Source organism: Mobula birostris, chromosome 9 (genome assembly GCF_030028105.1).
Source record: "Mobula birostris isolate sMobBir1 chromosome 9, sMobBir1.hap1, whole genome shotgun sequence".
NCBI lineage: Eukaryota > Metazoa > Chordata > Chondrichthyes > Myliobatiformes > Myliobatidae > Mobula > Mobula birostris.
This window is the reverse complement of record NC_092378.1, coordinates 87,199,858-87,220,676: the sequence shown is the minus strand read 5'-3', so window position 1 is coordinate 87,220,676 and position 20,819 is coordinate 87,199,858. Positions and strand designations below refer to the sequence as shown.

The 20,819-nt window shown below is 43.0% G+C and overlaps 1 protein-coding gene across 7 annotated transcripts in view; it reads right to left on the bottom strand.

The window, feature by feature from the left end:
• LOC140202867 (TOM1-like protein 2) overlaps positions 1-20,819 on the bottom strand; it is a 180,699-nt gene that overhangs the window by 132,174 nt on the left and 27,706 nt on the right. For all 7 annotated transcript variants that reach the window (XM_072268363.1, XM_072268364.1, XM_072268367.1 and 4 more), the window contains one exon: positions 18,144-18,222. In XM_072268363.1, coding sequence (XP_072124464.1) covers positions 18,144-18,222 — 79 coding nt within the window. The remainder of the gene's footprint in view (positions 1-18,143; positions 18,223-20,819) is intronic.

The window sequence follows — 20,819 nt, the reverse complement described above, 5'->3', positions numbered from 1 at the left end:
AATTTGTTGCCACATGCAGCTGTGGAGGCCAGGTCGTTGGGTGTATTTAAGGCAGAGATTGATAGGTTCTTGATTGGACATGGTATCAAAGGTTATGGGGAGAAGGCCAGGAACTGGGGTTGAGGAGGAGACAGAAAAAAAGGATCAGCCATGATTGAATGGTGGAGAAGACTCGATGGGCCAAATGGCCAAATTCTGCTTCTATGTCTTATGGTTTATCATAATCAGAATCAGGTTTGTTATCACCGGCATGTGTTGTACAATTTGCTAACTTAGCAGCAGCAGTTCAATGCAATACTTAATATAGAGAAAAGGGAAAAAACTAATAAATAAGTAAATCAATTACAGTGTACGTTTATTGAATAGATTAAAAATTGTGCAAAAAGACAGTATTTTAAAAAAGTAAGGTACTGTTCACGGGTTCAATGTCCATTTAGAAATCAGATGGCAGAGGGGAAGAAGCTGTTCTTGAATTGCTGAGTATGTGCCTTAAGGCTTCTGTACCTCCCACCTGATGGTAACAGTCTATGTCCTGGCATGTCCTGGGTTCTGAAGGTCCTTAATAATGGATGCTGCCTTTCTGAGACACTGCTCCTTAAAGATGTCCTGGGTACTTTGTAGGCTAGTGCCCAAGATGGAACTGACTAAATTTACAATCCTCTGCAGCTTCTTTTGGTCCTGTGCAGTAGTCCCCACGGCTCCATACCAGACAGTGATGCAGCCTGTCAGAATGCTGTCCATGGTTTATCTATATGAGTTTTTGAGGGTATTTGTTGACACACCAAATCTCTTCAAACTCCTAATGAAGTATAGTCACTGTCTTGTCTTCTTTATAACTGCATCAATATGTTGGGACCAGCTTAGGTCCTCAGAGATCTTGACACCCAGGAACTTGAAACTGCTCACTTTCTCCACTTCTGATCCCTCTGGGTAGGAGGATTGGCATGTGTTCCTTTGTCTTACCCTTCCTGAAGTTCACAATCAACTCTTTCATCTTACTGGTGTTGAGTGCAAGGTTGTTGCTGCGACTCCACTCCACTAGTTGGCATATCTCACTCCTGTATGCCCTCTCGTCGCCATCTGAGACTCTACCAACAATGCTTGTATCATCAGCAAATTTATAGTTGGTATTCAAGCTATGCCTAGCCACACAGTCATAGGTATAGAGCAGGGGTCCCCAACCTTTTTTTGTACCGCGGACCGGTTTAATATTGACAATATTCTTGCGGACTGGCTGATGGGGGGGGGGTGTGCAAGTAGGGTTGCCAACTTTCTCACTCCCAAATAAGGGACAAAAGTAGCAGTCAAATATGGGACACGTGTTTACCCTGAGAAAGACTACCATGACCATGAAGCCTTGTGCGGGCACCTGTGTGCGCATGCCTATACTTGACGATTTTTTTTCTACAAATCAGGTTTGGCTTAATCTTCCCGATTCTGTTCAGTGAAACTACACTGTACATACATTATTTCTACTTTATATAGGCTGTGTATTTATCATATCATTCCTGCTTTTACTATATGTTAGCGTTATTTTAGGTTTTATGTTTTATTTGGTATGATTTGGTAGGTTATTTCAAGTTCAACAGTGCATGACAGGGAATGAGGAAAGGTGCAGCTGACTCATATTGTTTCATATCACCATTTCATATTGTTTCCTCACGGCCCGGTAGCACATGCTTTGCGGCCCGGTGGTTGGGGATCACTGGTATAGAGAGGGTAGAGCAGTGGACTAAGCACACACCCCTGAGGTGCACCAGTGTTGATCATCAGCGAGGAGGAGATATCACCAATCTGCACAGATTGTGGTCTTCCAGTTAGGAAATCAAGGATCCAATTGCAGAGGGAGATACAGAGATTCAGGTTCTGTAACTTCTCAATCAGGATTGTGGGAATGATGGTACTAAATGCTGAGCTATAGTTGATGAACAGCATCCTGACATAGGTGTTTGTGTTGTCCAGGTGGTCTACAGCCGTGTGGAGAGCCATTGAGATTGCATCTGCCATTGATCTATTGTGACGATAGGCAAATTGCAATGGGTCCAGATCTTTGCTGAGGCAGGAGTTCAGTCTAGTCATGACCAACTAACTAACTAAAGAAAGCTTTTCCAGAAATTCTATTAATTTATTCAGTGTAAGTATATGACCCCACTGAATTCTTTTAAACACCAAAAATGGGCGGAGCTTAGGAGGATGATGGCACCTATAGGCGACTTCTTTGCTTGCATTTTCAGAGACAGCTCTATTTCTATCTTTGATTTCTCTTTTCTTCCCCCTTTCAAGGTTCTTTTGAAGACCCTGACCTGAAGTTACATGCTGAATTTGATCCTTTGTGGAAGTGGGACCTGCTCTCAGGGCCTCACGACTGGCCACTTTTCTGCCTGGAAGACTAGCACACCTTCAGGGTGCTGGATTTTCCTTCTCTAGGGGCGGGCAGATTCAAGGCTGGTGCTGTCACATGATGCATCGTAGGAGACAGAAGATCATAAGCAGCAAGCTGGCTATGTGCCAGAGACCTGAGTTGTTTCGTCACAGAGTTCAGAATAAACAACGCAACAGATTTTTAATTAAAATCAGCGAGTTGCTTTATGTCTCCCCTCTCACTGTGAAACAGGGACAAATCCTCTTCCCTTATTAGGGAGAGTGAAAACCTGTGGTATGTTGAATTACCAGGTAAACGAGTTGCCTTTGAGATACTACAAGCCTGTGTCTTTATTGATGCTTTGCTGCACACTCAAGTGCTCGGTGGGGGTGCTGATGCTTCATTTTTTGCTGGTGAGGGAGGGGGATTGTAGGTTTGCCACTGCTTATGCGTGGGGGGGAGGTGGGGAGGAGCTGGGGAGGCTTTGGTGTTCTACCATTTAACTGTCATTCATTCTTTGGGGCACTCCTCTGTTTTCATGGATGGTTGTGAAGAAAAAGAATTTCAGGATGTATATTGTATACATTCCTCTGACATTAAATGTACCTTTGAAATCTATTGAAATAAAGTAGAAACATCCATTGTAAAGTAGAAACTGCAGTTGAGTGTCACATCTAGACACTCAGCTGCCTGAATGCTGCTTTGAAGTAGACCGCTCTAGAAGTGCTTCCTTCACAGGCACAACTCTCTCCACTATCAAGGACATCTTCAAAAAGGCACTGCCTCAAGCAGGCAAAATCCATTATTGAAGACCTCACCAACTAGATCAGGGTTTCTCAACCGGGGTTCCATGAGAGGTCATTTAGGGTTCCACGCGAGATTATGATTTTAAAAAAATAAACATTGCTTTTTGAAGTGTCGTGTGATGCTACTGCTCACAGTGGTGGGCAGTGACCTAGCAGACCCATTAGCAATCTCTCAGCCCAGTATGGCAGTGCACAGTAGGACTGTGTTTATTTGGTTGAGTAAATTCTTGGTTTTTGACATGAGATAGGGGAGGCTGTTGATAACTGATGAGTGCTGTATTACACAGAAGGGAGGACGGTAGGCCGATCAGCGTGAAGTGCATTTTCCAAGTGCTGAGTGGACTTGCCTACTTTAATACTTTATTAAACCCTGCTTTACAGATATGTCTAACGGTCCAATGTGGCTTTTTTGAAATACAATCTTCTGCGTCATTTCACTGCATTAGTGCAACAACAGACATAAAAAAATCTGCCTCTACAGTAAATGCTACTTATCAATAGGTTTTACATGGATTGGTGATCCCAGTTGTCATATTCCTTTGTGCCTAGTCTGCAGCAAACAACTTACAAATGTAGCAATGGCTCCAGCAAAATTGAAAAGACACTGAACTACAATTCACAGCCATATGACACATTAAAGTGCTGATTATTTTAAACGGCTATTGGAATCTCAAAACGGAGTAAAACTTTTGTTAATAAAGGCACAGTCATTAAAAGGAACAACTGGTGAGAATAATAAGGCCAGCACGTAAAATTATAGTGGGTAAAATGTTAAGACAAGATGCAATATGAGAAATTGAAGAAGTTTCATGCTCAATGATGATGATGGCTGGTTCTTCACTTGCGAAGATCAGGAGGAAAGAAGAGTCCTCAGGAGCGCCGGCACAATCGTTGGCGGATCTACAGACTCAGGAGCAGCCGGGACAAGGGAACAGCTGGGATCTGGGCGCTTGGGTTTAAGATCCTTCCTGTGTCTCCTCTTCTCTTCAGCCGCTGATCAGTGATCAGTGCTGGGTCCATTGTTATTTGTCATCTATATCAATGATCTGGATGATAATGTGGTAAACTGGATCAGCAAATTTGCTGATGATACAAAGATTGGAGGTGTAGTGGACAGTGAGGAAGGTTTTCAAAGCTTGCAGAGGGTTTTGGACCAGCTGGAAAAATGGGCTGAAAAATGGCAGATAGAGTTTAATACAGACAAGTGTGAGGTATTGCACTTTGGAAGGACAAACCAAGGTAGAACATACAAGGTAAATGGTAGGGCACTGAGGAGTGTAGTAGAACAGAGGGATCTGGGAATACAGATACAAAATTCCCTACAAGTGGCGACACAGGTAGATAGGGTCATAAAGAGAGCTTTTGGTACATTGGCCTTTATAAATCGAAGTATTGAGTATAAGAGTTGGAATGTTATGGTGAGGTTGTATAAGGCATTGGTGAGGCTGAATTTGGAATATTGTGTACAGTTTTGGTCACCAAATTACAGGAAGGATATTAATAAGGTTGAAAGAGTGCAGAGAAGGTTTACAAGAATGTTGCTGGGACTTGAGAAACTGAGTTACAGAGAAAGGTTGAATAGGTTAGAATGAGGGGAGATTTGATAGAGGTATATAAAATTATGATGGGTATAGATAGGGTGAATGCAAGCAGGCTTTTTCCACTAGGAAAAAGCCACTAGGGGAGAAAAAAAGGCAGAGGACATGGGTTGAGGGTGAACGGGGGGGAAAGTTTAAAGGGAACATTGGGGGGGGCTTCTTCACAGAGAGTGGTGGGAGTGTGCAATGAGCTGCCAGATGAAGTGGTAAATGCGGGCTCACTTTTAACATTTAAGAAAAACTGGACAGGTATATGGATGAGAGGTGTATGGAGGGATATGGTCCAGGTGCAGGTCAGTGGGACTAGGCAGAAAACTGGTTGGGCACAGCCAAGGGCCAAAAGGCCTGTTTTTGTGCTGTAATGTTCTATGGTTCTATGGATCTTCTGGATTCCTCAAAATCCTTGGCTGCACCGTGGATCAGTGTTCTCCAGTGGTCTCAGCAGCATGTCAGCTGCAGCCATTCGTTAACCTCAAGACTTGACAGAGAGGGGCTGCTTACGTTTATCTTTGTACTTCTTGCGTGAGGTACCATGATCTTTTTTGTCCTAAGAGAGCTCTCCATAGAATACCACTTTCAGTACCAGTACCAGGTGAAACATGTGGCCTGAGCAACAAAGTGACATCAATGCTTGGAAGTTGAGCCTTCTCCAGGGCCTTGTTGTTGGACACATGATGCTGCCAGCTAATGCCCATGATGGAGTGGAAGCAGCACTGATGGAAGCACTCGAGCAACCGGATTTGCTTGTGGTACAAGACCCAGGCTTCAGAGCCGTATAGCAGTGTTGTGACGACGGCAGCCCTGTACACCTGGATTTTTGTGGGCAGACGCAGCTGGTGATCGTCCACACACGTTTCTGGAGGCACCCAAAGGCACTGCTAGCTCTGGCAAGTCGATTGTCAACATCCCTTATGGATAGTGGCGTTGGAGTTGACGTTGCCCAGGTAGGTGAACTTCTCTACCATGGTGAGAGAGTGATTATCGATGGTGATCCGAGGTGGGTTGTAAATGCCATAAGGGGGCTGCTGATGGAGGATCATTGTTCTCTTCAGATTGACCATTAACCTGAAAGCCCTTGCAGCCTTGGCGAACCGTGACTGTAACCTGTTGCGTGTGTACGTGCATGTAGAGCACAGTTGCCCACTTATAGTAGCCCGAGATGTGCTCTTGCACGGTTTTTGTTCAGGTAAAGAGGCAGCCATTCTCAAACAGTACAACAAGTTGATGTATTGATAACATGAAAAGGTTTTGTGTGATTAAATGAAAAACAACAGCTTCTCCATTCAGGCTGATGAATCATGAGATTTCATCAATGTCATGTTGTAACACTTGTAAGATCTGAAATTCAAGAAAACTTATTTTATTGCAAAGAGCTGCCCAAAATAAGCAAAGGTCAATATATATTTAATGTTTTGTCATCATATCTGGAAACAAAAGATCTGTCTTGAAGGAACTGTGTTGGCATCTGTACTAATGGTATTTCAACGGTTGGCTCCATGAGAAGTTTCGTTTCTTTTGTAAAAAATGAAATTCCTGATGGTGTCACAACACACTGTTTTCTTCACAGAGAGGTGCTGATGTCTAAAACTCTTGGAGATGAAATGAGAAAAGTTCTGGATGATGTTACAAAAATGGTTAACTTTATTAAACAAAGACCAGTTCACTCAAGAATGCTTTTTTTAAAAAACTGTAAAAACCTGGAAAAAGAGAACACAAGAAATCTACTACATACAGAAATCCAATGGCTTGGCAGAGGAAGAGTTCTCAACAGGGTGTCTGAGCTGAAAAGTAAATTACAGGAGTACTTCCAAGAAAACAGTAGGCTAGATTTTGCTGAGAGCTTTGAAGATTAAGAATAGCTACAGAAACTAGCATTAGACATTTTTCATCATATGAACTAGCTGAACAAGTTGAGCAAGGCCTCAGAGAAAATGTTTTGACTTCAAGTGACAAAATTCTGGAATTTAAAAGGAAACCAAATCTTTGGAAAAATCATGCTGCATAAGGAAATTTTAAAATGTTTCCATTTGCTGCTTGAGCATGAGAATGAGGAAGGATCAGAATGGTCTTATGAAAACTACCTGGAAGAACTGCAGAACAAAATTGAACAATATCTTTCCTCCGTTTAAACACGTGTATGACTGAGGAACCCTTTTCTGAATCTTCTGCTCAGCCTCAGAACTTCATTTTGAGGGAAGAGGAGGAACTTTGTGAGATGCAGTCTGATAGTTCACTCAAGTTGAGATTTACTGACCTGCCTCAGACAAGTTCTGGATTTCTGTGAAAGAGTATCCTGCCGGGTTGAGTGTCGAGCTAGCAACTCGACCTCATAAAAAGTACTAATGGTGTCAACATATAAGATTATTAAGGGATTGGACACGCTGGAGGCAGGAAGCATGTTCCCGTTGATGGGTGACTCCAGAACCAGAGGCCACAGTTTAAGAATAAGGGGTAGGCCATTTAGAACTGAGTTGAGGAAAAACTTTTTCACCCAGAGAGTGGTGGATATATGGAATGGTCTGCCCCAAAAGGCTGTGGAGGCCAAGTCTCTGGATGTTTTCAAGGAGATGGATAGAGCTCTTAAAGATAGCGGAATCAAAGGTTATGGGGATAAGGCAGGAACTGGATACTGATTGTGGATGATCAGCCATGATTACAGTGAATGGCAGTGCTGGCTCATTGTCTATTGAGGTCTTCATCGATGACGATGGACGAACCTTAAGAACATAAGAATAGGAGGAGTAGGCCATCTGGCTCATTGAGCCTGCTCTGCCATTCAATAAGATCATGGCTGATCTGACCATGGATTCAGCTCCACATACCTGCCTTTACCCCATAACTCTCAATTCCCCTACCATGCAAAAATCTATCCAAATCTTGTTTTAGATGTATTTACTGAGGTAGCCTCCACTGCTTCACTGGGCAGAGAATTCCACAGATTCACCACTCTTTGGGGAAAAGCAGTTCCTCCTCATCTCCATCCTACATCCACTCCCCCAAATCTTGAGGCGATATCCCCTAGTTCTCATCTCACCTACCAGTGGAAACAACTTTGCTGCCTCTATCTTATCAATTCCTTTTATAATTTTATATGTTTCTACAAGATCTCCACTCATCCTTCTGAATTCCAGCGAGTACAATCCCAGGCGACTCAATCTCCCCTTACAGTCTAACACCCCCATCTCTGGAATCAACCTGGTGAACCTCCTCTGCACCGCCTCCAAAGCCAGCATATCCTTCCTGAAATAAGGAGGCCAGAATTGCATGCAGTATTCCAGATGCAACCCCACCAGTACCCTATACAGTTGCAGCATAACATCCCTGGTCTTAATTTCAATCCCTTTAGCAATGAAGGCCAACATTCCATTTGCCTTCTTCATAGCCTGCTGTACCTGCAAACTAACCTTTTGCAATTCATGCACAAGCACCCCCAAATCCTACTGCACAGCAGCACGCTGCAATCTTTTACCATTTAAATAATGATCTTTCATTTTTCCTTCCAAAGTGGTTGACCTTGAATTTATGAACATTGTACTCCATCTTCCAGACCCTTGCCCACTCACTTAGCCCATTTATATCACTCTGCAGACTCCTTGTATCCTCTGCACAATTTGCTTTTCCACTCAATTTGGTGTAATCAGCAACCTTAGATACACTACAGTCGGTCCCCTCTTCCAGTTCATTAATGTATATCGTGAATAGTTGTGGGCCCAGCACCGACCCCTACAGCACACCACTCACCACTGATAGGCAACCAGAGAAACACTCCTGTATCCCAACTCTCTGCTTTCTAATGGTTAACCAATCCTCTATCCATGCTGATACAGCACCCTCAACTCTGTGCATCCTTATCTTATGCATAAGTCTTTTACGTAACTACATTTCATTCATATTGCTTTGGCTTATGGTTTTTAGCCACTTTACTATTCAACATTGTCAACAAATTCTCCTGTTGTAAATAGCATCAAATAAAATTTACAACCTTTATTTAAATTAAATCTACCAAGTCTACCTTCGAAAAATCAGATCCCATTTTAGCTTAAGCCAGTTATTTTAAGCCAGAAATTTATTATGTCTGCATTGAGTTTTTAACATTTATGAAAGGGAAAGAAAGATTAATTTCAAGAAAGGCAAGCTAAGCTTAACTACCAGTTTTCTCTCCTCTCTCCCCGCCACCCCCCCCCAAGAAAGGTTGGCTAAAAGTTCATTCTTTACTGAAAAAAGCAGTGACAATTATTTTTGGATTAAAAAAGTAGGGCAAAAGGTTGAGAAAGGCTGATCATACTGACTTCTCAATACTATCATCAGGGAGGACAGCAAGTCCCCAAGACCCATACTCGACATCTTAGGAACTGCACTTTCCCCTTCACCACCAGATTTCTGTAAGGCCCATGAACACTACCTCGCTATTCCTCTTCTGCACTATTTACTTTTTGTAACATCACAATTTTTATGTCTAGCACTGTACTATTGTGGCAAAACAACTATGTTGTGAAATTTAACCCCATTCTGATTGAGGTCCATGATAAAATTCACCAACTGAAAGCAACATGGAGGCGCAGCAAGCAGAAAATGGGATGTTGACAATAAGCAGAAAATTTTTGAAATACATCAATTATTTTTCTTTCCACAGATGCTGCCAGAACTGAGTGTTTCCAGCATTTGCTGTTTTTGATTTTCATATGATGTTTATTGGCTGTATATCCATAGATTTTTGAATATAGGAGCAAGGATGCCTTTGACTTTAATTATAAAGGATCTTGGTGTGAACACATCTAGATTATTGTGTAGTTTTCATTTTCTAGCAAGAAAAGATAGATACTCTACACAGCAGGTTCAACAAAGGTTCACCAGCTGATTCCTGGTATGTCTAGATTATTGTATGCCTATATTCATAAGAGTTTACAAGAATAAGAAATCTGACTGAAATGTATAGAAACTATAAAAAGCTAGATGAAGGGGTGATACTTCCTCTGACTGAGGTTTCTTGAACCAGAGCTCACAGTCTATTCAAGGCTATGATGCCTAGAACTCAGATGAGAACAATTTCACAAGAAAATGTATCTGTACAACAGAAGGCTTTGGAAGACATATCACCATATTTAAAAGGTGATAAATTTCTAGCCATAAAAGGCATCAAAAGGTTTGGGAATATGGTAGTGACACAGAGGAGATTGTCCTAAGAGACTTCAACAAGCTAAGGATGATAATGATAGAATAATAATGTTGACATAAAAACAGCAACACACACAAACAATGCTGGTGAACGCAGCAGGTCAGGCAGCATCTATATGAAGAGGTACAGTGACGTTTCGGGCCGAGACCCTTCGTCAGGACTAACTGAAAGAAGAGATAGTAAGAGATTTGAAAGTGGGAGAGGGAGGGGGAGATCCAAAATGATAAGAGAAGACAGGAGGGGGAGGGATGGAGCTAAGAGCTGGAAAGTTGACTGGCAAAAGGGATACAAGGCTGGAGAAAGGAGAGGATCATGGGATGGGAAGCCTAGGGAGAAAGAAAGGGGTAGGGAAGCCCAGAGGAGCTATAGAGGAAGCCCAGAGGAAGCAAGGAGTTATAGTGAGAGAGACAGAGGGAGAAGAGAGAGAGAGAGAGAGAGAGAGAGAGAGAGAAAAAAAAGGGGAGAAAAGAAAGAGAGAAAAAAGGGGAAAAAAGTAAAAAACAATAAATAAGGGATGGGGTACGAAGGGGAGATGGACATTAACGTAAGTTAGAGAAGTCAATGTTCATACCATCAGGTTGGAGGCTACCCAGACAGAATATACAGTGTTGTTCCTCCAACCTGAGTGTGGCTTCATCTTGACAGTAGAGGAGGCCGTGTATAGACATATCAGAATGGGAATGGGACGTGGAATTAAAATGAGTGGCCACTGGGAGATCCTTCTTTCTCTGGCGGACAGAGCGTAGGTGTTCATCAAAATGGTCTCCCAGCCTGCGTTGGGTCTCGCCAATATAGAAGGCCGCACTGGGAGTACTAGACGCAGTATATCACCCCGGCCGATTCACAGGTGAAGTGTCACCTCACCTGGAAGGACTGTCTGGGACCCTGAATGGTGGTGAGGGAGGAATCGTAAGGGCATGTGTAGCCCTTGTTCTGCTTACAAGGATAAGTGCCAGGAGGAAGATTGGTGGGAAGGGAAGGGGGGGACGAATGGACAAGGGAGTCACATAGGGAGCAATCCCTGCGGAAAGCAGAAAGAGGGAAAGGTGTGCTTGGTGGTGGGATCTCATTGGAGGTGGCGGAAGTTACGGAGAATTATATGTTGGGCCCAGAGGCTGGTGGGGTGGTAGGTGAGGACCGGGGAACCCTATTCCTAGTGGGGTGGCGGGAGGATGGGGTGAGGCAGATGTGCGTGAAATGGGAGAGATGCGTTTGAGAGCAGAGTTGATGGTGGAGGAAGGGAAGCCCCTTTCTTTAAAAAAGGAAGACATCTCCTTTGTCCTGGAATGAAAAGCCTCATCCTGAGAGCAGATGCGGCAGAGATGGAGGAATTGAGAGAAGGGGATGGCATTTTTGCAAGAGACAGGGTGGGAAGAGGAATAGTCCAGGTAGCCGTGAGAGTCCATAGGCTTATTGTAGACATCAGTAAATAAGCTGTCTCCAGAGACAGAGACAGAAAGATCTAGAAAGGGGAGGGAGGTGTCGGAAATGGACCAGGTAAACTTGAGGGCAGGGAGGAAGTTGGAGGCAAAGTTAATGAAGTCAACGAGCTCAGCATGTGTGCAGGAAGCAGCACCAATGCAGTCGTCGATGTAGCGAAGGAAAAGTGGGGGACAGATACCAGTACAGGCTTGGAACATGGATTGTTCCACAAAGCCAACAAAAAGGCAGGCATAGCTGGGACCCATACGGGTGCCCATGGCTACACCTTTAGTTTGGAGGAAGTGAGAGGAGACAAAGGAAAAATTATTAAGAGTAAGGACTAATTCCACTAGATGGAGGGGAGTTGTGGTAGAGGGGAACTGGTTAGGTCTGGAATCCAAAAAGTGGAGAGCTTTGAGACCTTCATGGTGGGAAATGGAGGTATATAGGGACTGGACATCCAAATAGAAGTGGAGAGCTTTGAGACCTTCCTGGTGGGCAATGCTCAGGTCAGGCTGCATCTATGAGAAGAGAAGCAAAACTCTGACCTTAAACATTCCCTCTGCTACTCTTCCTATATGTGGCCTAACTTGATGAGTACAGATAACTCCACATTATTGCCATTTGGATAACAGAAATTTGCCCATACAGAAATCACAAATCATTACCCAAAAATTTGAGAAATGAAATAAAATTTGCTCAATGAATGTGAAAAAACGCAAATAATTTTTTTTTAAATTAAATTTTTTTTACACACCCCCAACTCATGTCTCTTGACATGCACATTTGACATTGCCTCCGATTACTGAAAAATTGCAAAGCAAATCAAGCTGTTTATGGAACACAATCCTACCCTCCCTTTCCTCCCCCCAAATAATGTGGGGATTGCCATGCATTTTCCATCTTTTATTTGAAATATTTATGGCAAGCTACGTACTTTTTTTGCCCCTTTAGAAACCCCTTGGAATATATGGGAATCACACCTGCATTATGCACCTGCATCTTGAAGAACAAGCCAGAGTTAGTGAACTACAGCCTGAGATTCAGACACTGCAAGACATTAGGGAGGGGATAAGTTACCTCGCTACCCCTCCCCCCAGAAAGCAATCGCACCCCTTTGATTTGGTACAATAAATTTAGTTAATCAAGACTGTGTGACAATGAGTGACATAAATGCAATCTAGAAGAAAGCACTGGTGAAGCCTCAGCCTTTGCATTTTAAATGGGAGATTCTCATAGCCTGAATGAATGACAGCAGCCACTGCTGTGGCCATTTTGGAGATTATTGTACAAAAATAGAATAGACAATATTAGGGTAATTTACTACCATGGACTGTTGATGGGTTAAAGGACAGAAAATAGGTGGGGTTAGGAGGCTACGGGGTGACAGAAGGATCAGTGCTCAGGACCTAGCTATTCACAATCTATATCAATCAATGAAAAGAAGTGTACAGGCAGTCCCTGGGTTACGAACGAGTTCCGTTCCTGAGTCCGTCTTTAAGTTGGGTTTGTACGCAAGTCGGAACAGGTACATCCGGTATTATTTAGCGCCAGTTAGTCAAACGTTTGTCTTAGTATATACAGTATACTTTACCTTTCTATGCATATAAAACACTTAAGAAACGTATGTATTTCAATAATTAAACCACTGCGTTGCTTAGTAATAACTGTAGCTTTCATCGGGGTAGGGCCTTTCACGTGCTCCATTATTCTCACTTTATCCTTTAAAATTGTTCCGATCGCTGACTGACTGTAGCCTAATGCTTTTCCAATGACTGATGGCATTTCACCTCTTTCCAATCGCTTTATTATTTCCACTTTATTTTCAATCGTGATCATTTTCCGTCAACGGAACAGAAACACTGCAGATTCAGCAGCAGCCGCAGGCGCCAGGTCCTAAAGTCCACCTGCACTGAGACAGGTTAAATGGGACATGTGGGGGTGGTGCTGACTGGAAAAGGGGGGTGGGGTCAGGGTGAATCTTGCTAAGAAAAATTTCAGCCAAATACAAAATTATACACTCAGCACAGTGTGAACAGCAACATGATCCAACTTAAAATGGCAGATGAATGGCAGATGGCTCCTTCCTCGAACCGATGAATTTTTAATATAATAAGCTTTATGGCAGATCATTCGTAAGTACGAGTTGTTCGTAAGTCAGACGTTCGTAACTCGGGGACTGCCTGTAATATATTCAAGTTGTGAAACCAAGCTGTGGGCTATAGGTGGATGCAAAGAAGTTACAGTGGGATAAAGATAGGTTAAAAGAATTGATGACAATGGATAGAATATAAAGGATATGGTGCCTTACCAGAGTATATGACGAATAAACTCCTGTCAGGCTTCCAGCCGGCTATAAGAATTAATTTTTGCCGATGTTTCAATGACGAAGTCTGCCATCTTCATCAGACATATCTAGTCTGGTGGTATTTATACCCCCCCCATCATTCATCCCTCCTGACTGGATGAGGACTAACCAATCATATTTCCACTGTCCCACCTTGTTTACAATCAAATTTCAGCTCTTACTTAAAGCCAGACCTTCATCTTTGTTAAAAACTAGAGGAAAAGAATTTTAACAAAGGTGAAGGTCTCGCTTTAAGTAGGAACTAGAATTTGATTGTAAACGAGGTGGGACAGCAGAAACCTGATTGGATGAGGACTAAGCAATCAAGAGGGACGGACAGATGGAAGAACAACGGGGATATAAATACCACTGGACTAGACATGCCCAGGCATTATCACTGCTGAAGATGGCAGAGTTTGTCATCAAAACGTCAATTAAAAAAAACACTTGTACTCAACTGGAAGCCTGAGAAGAGTTTATTTGATTGAACATAAGAAAAAGGAAAGATTGTGTACATATATATTGGAGGGGGAAAATGTTTTTCTTTAAAATAGTGAGAGATTGAAAAGCACAGATTTGAATATTCCTGTACACAAATCATTACAAGTTAATATGCAGAGTTAGTAAACAATTAGTAAACCATGTTTGCCTTTGATGCAAAAGTATTTGAGTACAAGAATAGAGGTAGTGCTCTCCAACTTTAAAGGACCTAGTGAGACTGCATCTGGAATGACATGTACAAGTCTAATCTCACTACACGGGAAGATAAACATGACAGAGGGAGTACAAAAAAAGGTTCATCACATAAATTTTTGGAATGGTGGATCTGATTAAATAAATAGTGTTTGAAAGATCCCACTGAAATGTAGGAAGTTCTGATGGGATTTGAAAGGATTGGTGCAAAGATGAGGCAAAGCTCAGAGTTTTTATAATTAATGGAATCAAGAGACAAGAAATTAACAGGAAAGGAGAACTGAACAAAAAGATCAGCCATGATTTGTTAAACAGCAGAGCATGCAAAAGCGACCAAACTGTCCACTCTTTCTTCTAATTCTTATATTCTTAAGATCTGTAGAATTTTGCTTTTGAACTGCATTACCGTGCTTATGTATCCAGAATCTTTACTACTGTTCATTAAAACTGAGAGCCAATTCATTATAAATTAATGAAAATAAATGCTTACAGACAACCGAAACTTACAAATTATGATTATAATTTACACTATCCACTCTTACATTTTTCCTTAAGTGAACACCTTTCCAATTTGGTTTGTGCGGCTACTGGAAAATACCTTTGGAGGGGCAGTATGGGGGTCAAAGAAATGCAGACGAACCAAGTATTTAACATTAGTCTTTACTGTGGAAGACACCAGCAGTATGTCAAAAAAACTCAAAGGTGTCAGGGGCAGAAATGAGCGCAGTTGCTACCATTAAGGAGAAGATGCTTGGGAAGCTGAAAGATCTGAACATGCATACAAATCACCTGGGCTAGATGATCAAGGGTTCCAGTGTTCTGAAAGAGATAGCTGAAAAGATTGTGGGGGCAATAGTAATGATCTTTCAGGAATCACTAGACTCTGGAATGGTTCCAGAGGACTGGAAAATTCCAAGCTGTTGAGCCCACCTCTCTACTATTTAGTTAAAAGCCCTGTCCACAGCCCTTGTTATGTTATTCCTGATCCCAATATGGTTCAGGTATATCCCGTCCCATCAGAACAGTTCCCTCCTTTGCCAATACTGATGCTAATGCCCCATGAATTCAAACCCACTCCTCTCACATCAGTCTTTGAGCCACACATTTAGCTCTCTGATCTTATTAACCCCGTGTCAATTTGCACATTGAATTGAATTGACTTTATTTCTTACATCCTTCAAATACGTGAGGAGTAAAAATCTTTGTTAAGTCTCTATCTAAATGTGCCGTGTACAATCATAGTAATTTATAATAAATAGAACAGTGTAATATAGAGTACACTCAAATCAGTGTGAGCTCATCAGTCAGATGGCCTGGTGGAGGAAGCTGCCCTGGAGCCTGTTGGTCCTGGCTTTTATGCTGCGGTACCACTTCCCAGATGGTAGCAGCTGAAATAGATTGTGGTTGGGATGGCTTGGGTCCCTAATGATCCTACAGGCCCTTTTTACACACCTGTCCTTGTAAATGTCCTGAATCATGGGAAGTTCACAACTACAGATGTGCTGGGCTGTCCGCACCACTCTCTGCAGAGTCCTGCGATTAGGGGAGGTACAGTTCCCATACCAGGCAGTGATGCAGCCAATCAGGGTGCTATCAATTGTGCCCCTGTAGAAAGCTGTTAGGATTTGAGGCCCCATACCAAACTTCCTCAACCGTCTGAGGTGAGGGAGGCACTGTTGCGCCTTTTTCACCACACAGCTGGTGTGTACAGACCACGTGAGGTCCTCGGTGATGTGGATGCCGAGGAACTTGAAGCTGCTTACACTCTCAACCCCAGATCAATTAATGTCAATAGGGGTTAGCCCGTCTCCATTCCTCCTGTAATCCACAACCAACTCCTTTGTTTTTGTGACATTGAGGGAGAGGTTGTTTTCTTGACACCACTGTGTCAGAGAGATGACTTCTTCCCTGTAGGCCACCTTGTTATTGTGAGATAAGGCCAATCAATGTAGTGTCATTGGTAAATTTAATTAGCAGATTGGAGCTGTGGGTGCCTCACGTAACAATTCAGAGATTGTTATCCTTTAGGTTCTGCATTTAATTTAGCCCTTAGCTGCTCAAAGTCCCTCAGCAGTACCTCCTTCCTTGTTCTTCCCAAGTCTTGATACTCAAAGACCACGACAATTGGATCTCTCCCCTCCTACTCCAAATTTTTCTGCTGGTCAGATGCAACGTCCCAAGCCCAGGCACACAACACAGCTTTCGGGACTCTTGATGTGTGCAACAGAGAATTGTGTCTATTCGTCCAATTATATTTTCCTCAATTACAACTACATTATCTGTCCTGGAAGCTGAGTTAAGATGGCACTAAACAGTGACTCCTTTGCTTGCATCGTCAGAAACAGCTCTATTTCCATCTTTAATACCTTTATTTTTCCCTTTCAGGGTTCTTTCGAAGACACTGACCTGGAGTTACACGCAGACTTTGGTTCTTTGCGGGAATGGGACCCATTCTCGGGGTTTTAGGACTGGCCATTCAGGACTTGCCAGGGAGAGAGAGAACCTGTGGTTTGTCAAATGCCAGATGAAATGCAATAGTCTTTGGGGGCAACTGCAAGTCTGTGTCTTTGCTATCGCCTAGCTCACGCTTGTGCTCGGTAGCGGGTGCACTTTTTTTTGCTGGGGGATGGGATCATTGCTTGCTGCCCCTTATGCACAGGGGGGAGGGAACAGGTGGGGGAGGACTTTGGGGTTCTCACGTTTAACTGCCATTCATTCTTTGGGACACCTCTGTTTTCGTGGATGTTTGTGAAGAGAAAGCATTTCAGGATGCATATTGTATACATTTCTCTGACATTAAATGGGACCTTTGAACCGCTGAATTTCTCTTCCCTCCTCTTGAATAGCTCCCTGAAATATGGTTCTGTTGCTCATCCTTCCTACAGACCCCACTCTCATCCTCACAGGTAGCAGCAATCTCAGACCTGCTGGGCAAGCTCAAGAGCTGAGACTCCTCCAGTCCTACCTCTCTGATTTCCCTACTTGCCTCACTCAGTCACACCCACTTGATCCAAGCCACAGACGAAATTTGAAGTAGTTAATCTAATGTGAGCAACTACCTCCGAAACAAAATGCCCAGGTAACTCCTCCCCCACCTGATATATTGCAGTGTTTTAGGCTCAGATTCTAGATTATCAACTTTGAACTCAAGCAGCCAACACTTGCTGTACATATGCTCACCAGGTACCACAATGGGGCTCACCAGCCCCTATATTATGCAGCTACATCCCCATTTTATTTAATTTGTTATCTCTTTAGTTATACAAATACTATATTTAAAAAACCTTACCTGTTCTTTCCAGCTACTCCCTCCGTGCTCCTTTGTAAAGCCTCTCAAGCCACAGCCTCAGATCTTAAGATTCCTCCACTGACCCACTCACACAATGGCTGATCCAAAATGGCCTCCTCTTCTCACCAAAGGCTCAGTTCCCTACTCTCACTCTGCCCACTCCAACAATGGCCACTCTGCTTAAACCCAACTTCCTTTTATTGGCTTGAGTGAAACTCAACCAGACTTCCTGCTTTTAAATGATTCCTGCTCTTGCATAGATCTCGCTCTTGCTACTCCACAGTCAAACTCACATGCAACAAAATCTGTTTTTTTAAATAAAATCCTTGCTAAAATTGATCATGATGCTCATCTATTCTGTGATGACTGCACTTCAAAAATAGTTTGTGCTGGATACTTCAAAACATTTCTCAGATGCACATACCTGCAATTATTTTCTTTACCACTCACCGTTAAAGCAAGCATCACTTCACGGTAGTTTTTATTTCCACTCAGCCTTTTCTTCAGAGCCTTGATTGCATCTTTAGGTCTATAAAAGACAATAATTTAAGTTACGCCATATTTACCTAAATTAATGCCATATTTAAGTTTGCTAACTACACCACTGTTGCAGAAACAAATGTGGTGACGAATCAGCATATAGCAGTAAGATTAAAAATTTGGTTGAGTGGTGTCACAACAACCTCTCACTCAGCAAAAACAAAAGAGATGATTATCAACTATAGGAGGAAGAGGCCAGAGGTCCGTGAGCCAGTCTTTATCATGGCAAAGGAGGTGAAGAGGGTCAATAGCTTTAGCTTTAGCTTTAAATTTCTTGGCCTCAACATATCAGAGTATCTGACCTGGAACTAGCACATAAATGTCATCACAAAGGCAGCACGATAGCACCTCTACTTTCTTTGAAGGTAGCGTACATTCAGCACATCACCGAACTGTATCCTAGCCGTTTGCATCACAGCCTAGTATGGAAACACAAATGTCCAGGTGCAGAAAAGGCTGCAGAAAGTGGTGGGCACAGCCCTGCCCATCGCAGACAAAGCCCATCCCACCAGCAAATTTATCTACATGGAGCACTGCCACAAGAAAGCAGCATCCATCAAAGACCCCCACCATAAGACATGTTCTCTTCTCACTACTATAACTAGCACAAGGTACCGAAGCCTTAGGTCCCACACTATCAGAAACAGTCATTACCCCTTAACTATCAGGCTCCTGAACCAGCATTGATAATTTCAATCACCACTACTCTGAACTGCTTCTATGATCCAGACTTCCTTCCAAAGGCTCTTTAGAACTCATGTTCTCAGTATTGTTCACAGCTCATCTTCTTTTGCACATTAGTGTTTGTCAATTTTAAGTATACTTTTTCTAAATTCAATTGTATTTTTCCCCACAAATACCTGAAAGAAAACAAATCTTAAAAGTAGTAAACATGAGGAAATCTGCAGATGCTGGAAATTCAAGCAACACAGACAAAAAAATGCTGGTGAATGCAGCAGGTCAGGCAGCATCTATAGGAAGAGGTACAGTCGATGTTTCTGGCTGAGACCCTTCGTCAGGGCTAACTGAAAGAAGAGATGGTAAGAGATTTAAACGTGGGAGGGGGAGGGGGAGATCCAAAATGATAGGAGAAGACAGGAGGGAGAGGGATGGAGCCAAGAGCTGGAAAGTTGATTGGCAAAAGGGATACCAGGCTGGAGAAGGGAGAGGATCATGGGACAGGAGGCCTAGGGAGAAAGAAAGGGGGAGAGGAGGGAAAACCCAGAGGATGGGCAAGGAGTTATAGTGAGAGGGACAGAGGGAGAAAAAAAAAGAGGAAAAAAGGGGGAAAGAAAAAATAATAATAATAAATAAATAAGGGATGAGGTACGAAGGGGAGGTGGGGCATTAACGGAAGTTAGAGAAGTCAATGTTCATGCCATCAAGTTGGAGGCTACCCAGACGGAATACAAGGTGTTGCTCCTCCAACCTGAGTGTGGCCTCATCTTGACAGCACAGGAGGCCGTGGATAGACATATCAGAATGGAAATGGGACGTGGAATTAAAATGTGTGGCCTCTGGGAGATCCTGCTTTCTCTGGTGGACAGAGTGTAGGTGTTCAGCGAAACGGTCCCCCAGCCTGCGTCGGGTCTCACCAATATACAGAAGGCCTCACTGGGAGAACCAGACGAGGTATATCACCCCAGCCGACTCACAGGTGAAGTGTCACCTCACCTGAAAGGACTGTCTGGGGCCCTGAATGGTGGTGAGGGAGGAAGTGTAAGGGCATGTGTAGCACTTGTTCTGCTTACAAGGATAAGTACTGGAAGGGATGGGGGGGGGGAACGAATGGACAAGGGAGTCGCGTAGGGAGCGATCCCTGTGAAAGGCAGAAAGGTGGGGGGGGGGGAGGGAAAGATGTGCTTAGTGGTGGGATCCCATTGGGGGTGGCGGAAGTTACGGAGAATTATATGTTGGACCCAGAAGCTGGTAGGGTGGTAGGTGAGGACAAGGGGAACCCTATTCCCAGTGGGGTGGCGGGAGGATGGGGTGAGAGCAGATGTGCGAGAAATGGGAGAGATGCGTTTGAGAACAGAGTTGATGGTGGAGGAAGGGAAGTTTGAGAGCAGAGTAACATATACAAACCCCATTTCCAGAAAAGTTGGGATATTTTCCAAAATGCAATAAAAACAAAAATCTGTGATATGTTAATTCACATGAACCTTTAACTGACAAAAGTACAAAGAAAAGACTTTCAATATTTTTACTGACCAACTTAATTGTATTTTGTAAATATACACAAATTTAGAATTTGATGGCTGCAACACACTCAACAAAAGTTGGGACAGAGTTAAAATAAGATTGAAAAGTGCACAGAATATTCAAGTAACACCGGTTTGAAAGACTCCACATTAAGCAGGCTAATTGGTAGCAGGTGAGGTATCATGACTGGGTATAAAAGTAGCGTCCATCAAAGGCTCAGTCTTTGCAAGTAAGGATGGGTCGTGGCTCACCCCTTTGTGTCAAAATTCGTGAGAGAATTGTTAGTCAGTTCAAAAGGAACATTTCTCAACGCAAGATTGCAGAGAATTTAGGTCTTTCAACATCTACAGTACACAATATTGTGAAAAGATTCAGAGAATTCAG